This window comes from Micropterus dolomieu, linkage group LG17 (assembly GCF_021292245.1).
Source record: "Micropterus dolomieu isolate WLL.071019.BEF.003 ecotype Adirondacks linkage group LG17, ASM2129224v1, whole genome shotgun sequence".
NCBI lineage: Eukaryota > Metazoa > Chordata > Actinopteri > Centrarchiformes > Centrarchidae > Micropterus > Micropterus dolomieu.
The window spans coordinates 13,472,621-13,476,494 of record NC_060166.1 but is presented as its reverse complement, the minus strand read 5'-3'; the positions used below and the strand labels follow the sequence as shown (position 1 = coordinate 13,476,494).

The following is a 3,874-nucleotide window of genomic DNA, read 5'->3' as shown; positions in this document are numbered from 1 at the left end:
GTCACCCTCTTCATTACCATCTTTTGAGTTTCCAACTGTGAGGTGATGAAAAACTTGGAAGTTGGAAAACAAAAACAAAAAAACAAGTGGAGCTTCATATGCAACAGCCTTGCCCCCATGCAGTTGTCATTTAGTAATAAAACAAACTCACGATCATGGGGCATGCAAATTCGCCACAGCTCTTTCCTGTGTGGGCAGCAGATGAGAGTAGTATTTTCCGTCACGCACTAAATGTGGCTTTGTGCAGCTACTGGGTTCTTCAGAAAGCATAACAATTCCTCTAAATGATGGAAAGTTGTTACATTTTGGTTTAAAGTGAGGCAAATAATATTAACAATAATAATAATCAGCTTGATTTATAGATCACTTTTAAAACCAACATTGCAAAGTATTTTACAAGAATCAAGTACAAGTTATAAAATAAATGATTTAAAACAATTTCAACCAAAACATGAAGGCAGGCAAAACAAAACACATTTGAGAAATAAAATTTTACTTCAAATGAAATCATGTAAAATCAGGGAAAGCTCTTTGATAGAAGTATGTTTTAATAAGGGATTTCTCTGATTGAGCCATTTTTTTCAAATAAAAATGTTTTGGGTGCAGTGATTTTATTTTTCATCTGAAGTCACTGGGTCAATCTGTGTATCTTTTGGACAAACCCAATGTACAATGTGTGTGTATTAACCATTAACATATTAACTGTAAAGGTCATGGTCCATTAAGCCACCAATCATCCACCGTTGATGTCTGAGCTGCTAAAGAAGAAACAGCTGGAGAGATTAACACTTATGACCCACATTTCCATGCTGAGGTGACATGGTTTGCTATAAGTGGAATGATCTGTGAGTATTTTCAATCATCCAGCATTCTTCTTCGTCAACCCATTGTTTTATTCTAATGTTTTATATTTGTGTTTGTGACCTGGCGTGAATGCCTTTGTTTTATTTACGGTTTAAAAAGGAACATGAGTCCTATGTGAACGAGCGTTAATGATCAGAGAAATATTGCAACTGAACGACTGAACCAAATAATAACTTTACCACTAACTTCAGTCCACTTTGCATGGTTTATTGGAGTCTTTTTAAAATGGTCAAATTACTCAGCATATTCTAAGATACTTTCTCTATTCTTAGCTCCACATCAAGCAGTCAGCCTCTGAATGAAATATGCTCCACATTGTTCTGATTCTGGGCATGGGTCCAGGCTGCCAGGTACAGTACGTGTCTTACAGTAACAGGGTGTGACATGGTTGCCTGTTCTCTGGAAACAGGGTAGAGTCAGTGAATGCTGCCAGTCAAGACTCACAGGTCGGCCACATGTGTGGGTGCATTTCCTTGTTTGTTACTTAAAAAGAAACTATTTGCCTGGCTCAGTGGTGAAAGGGGGATGATAAATGAAATATCTAACATCCCTTCAGCATCAAGTCAAGTGGATCCGTCATGGACCCAGTTGGGACATTTGTACTTTTCCATATGGGTTGAACATGCAATTTCCCTTTTTTTCTCAAACAAACAAACAAATAAAAACAAACTAACGCCTGGACCTATAGGGAACCAATTTACCAATTTGCGGCCTGACTGGTTCAAATGCCAGTCTATCACAAATTAATTATGGCCTGCGTGTTTCATGCTGGCAAGGACAATTGGCTTACTGTAAAATCTTAACCCCCTTGATGAATATTATTTGTAGGACTAATAGGCAACTGACTGTTGGCCCAGTATAAAGGCACCCTGTGGAGTTTTTTGTAAAAAAAACACAGTTAGGTTTATATTTAGCATTTCTCACTAAACTGCAATGCATTTTCTTCTATATAAAATATTTGCAGAGCAGATCTGAGAATTTTTAAATATTTTAAATATATTTAATCTATATTTTTGGTTTGTTTACATCAGCCAAAACTCTTCTTCTGCACCGTCTTTTGCTATAGCTACGTTTCTATGTGTATTACCATCAACAGCTGTCTATGATTAGAATAACATGACACCATGGGCAGGATTTTTTATTGCGTCACCTGTGAGATGAACATGAGATTTTTCTTTCCTCATCTTTAACAAATAAAACAGTTGAAACAAACGATAATGATGAGATCAATTTACATATTTATTTTATTATTTAAGGATTTGGAAACAGAGGAAGCAGTTGGAGTCAAACTTTACACTGCAGCAGAGTCAGATAGCGACCCACATAGCAGTAGGCTGTTGCAGTGACCCACTAAGTGACTAAGGGATCAACTGTGTGTGTGTATGTGTGCCTGCTCTGCTTCCAGCTCTAGTCCCTTTAAAAAATCCTGGCTATCTGGCTACCAGTGTGTTGCGCAGTTTGCACAGAAGGCTATTGGATGATGAAAAGAGGCTAAACAATTCAACATTTGTAGATTTCATTGAAAGTCAAGACAAATCAAAAACAGGGTTGTCCCGTTAAAATCATATATACTAGCAAATTATCTTCCATCATGTTCAGATTTAAGCAATTAATTCCCTCATAAGATTTTGATTAATCAGAAAGTGAAAGTGTACGCTGAGTGATGCCTCGGATCTAGCAAAGGTCATCTTGGCAGCAGGTTGTATAAAAGTCCTCTGCACAGAAATCCTCACAAGTTCGAGAAAGTTCATCCACTGTTGAAAAACAAATACGACAATATTCAATGACTAGACCATCCATCTCTCACTGTAATATCTAATATGGATTTTTCCAATAATGAAAACACACATATTAAAACATGGACATAAGAGAAGAGAAAGTAAACATAGCAATACGTACGTTTCTGAAAGGTCTTGCAGTATTGAGCTGATGCCGGGCAGTTCGTCTCGCTCTTACAGATGTGATCGTTCTCATCTTCACAGGTGTAGCATCTCAGTGCTAGCACTGATGGGAAGACAAAATCCATCAAAATTTACTATGGAATTTCATCTGCTATAATATTATGAAGTTATATAGGTGACATCAATATAAAATTGGACTGTAGTGGGAATATTGGATAGCTTTTCATTATCAGGAGACATTTGCCCAGCTCTCATCGAGGAAGTCCGGCCACAGGTGTAATGCATCAGTGATCAAATCAAATGGTTCCATTATAGTTAAAGGTTCCTATGAAAATATATTTCCCTAATTTTTTACCTTTTCCTTAGTGTAAAAATATGCAAAAATGTAAACACAAAGTTCCCTTACCTTGAGTGCTACACAGCAGCACGAGCAGCAGCGTGACAAGCAGGACCTTCATGTTGTCAGACGGTATGTGGACAAAACTCCCACTGTGGTACTTTTATACTGGCACACGCCACCTACCAAACTAGAACTAGGTGGTGCCCTGTGTACGAAATTCCAGTAAATGTATTTTCCTTTCAGTTCTACTGTCCCACAGAAAAAGTGAAACCTTAGCAAACAAAGAGTTATTTTATCTGCTTTATTCTCTTGCTCATGAACCAAGTGTTGTGTTGCAGGAAAATCAGCTAGGGTTGCTTTTTACCCTCTCCTATGGGCTGTTAATGATGCCGTTTGTAGCCTCAGAATTTCTAAGATTACCTTCATGTCTGAGCCCTGAACAGGATTGTGTGTTCAGCAGGTTAAACTGCATTTTTCCATTCTTGGCTCTGCACGGACTAATTTTACCCTGACACGCTGAACCGGCGAGAAAACATCCCTCAAACAACATGACAATATGTACAATTGTGTTGTTAGTTTGTCTTGGTTTTCTAGGCCTACAGCCTGAAAAGTCCCTGGAAACATTGTCCCTTTGATACAGTAGGTTGATACCTAAAGTTGATCAAGTTACCTTGAGCATCAGGGTGCAAGTGTACTTTTATAATTTTTTTTTTTTTAAAGATTAAATAGAAATCTTCATGAATTATTATCTGTTTCCCATTATAATTGC

General features: G+C 37.5%; 1 protein-coding gene across 1 annotated transcript; it reads right to left on the bottom strand.

Moving 5' to 3' along the window:
* Nucleotides 1-2,085: 2,085 nt before the first annotated feature.
* Nucleotides 2,086-3,322, bottom strand: ly6d (lymphocyte antigen 6 family member D). The gene is made up of 3 exons (XM_046074581.1): nt 3,172-3,322; nt 2,764-2,868; nt 2,086-2,618 (listed from the first exon to the last, which is right to left on the bottom strand). The coding sequence occupies exons 1-3, from the start codon at nt 3,221-3,223 to the stop codon at nt 2,539-2,541; spliced, it is 237 nt and encodes a 78-aa protein (XP_045930537.1). The 5' UTR covers nt 3,224-3,322; the 3' UTR covers nt 2,086-2,538.
* Between the last annotated feature and the right edge of the window lie 552 nt (nt 3,323-3,874).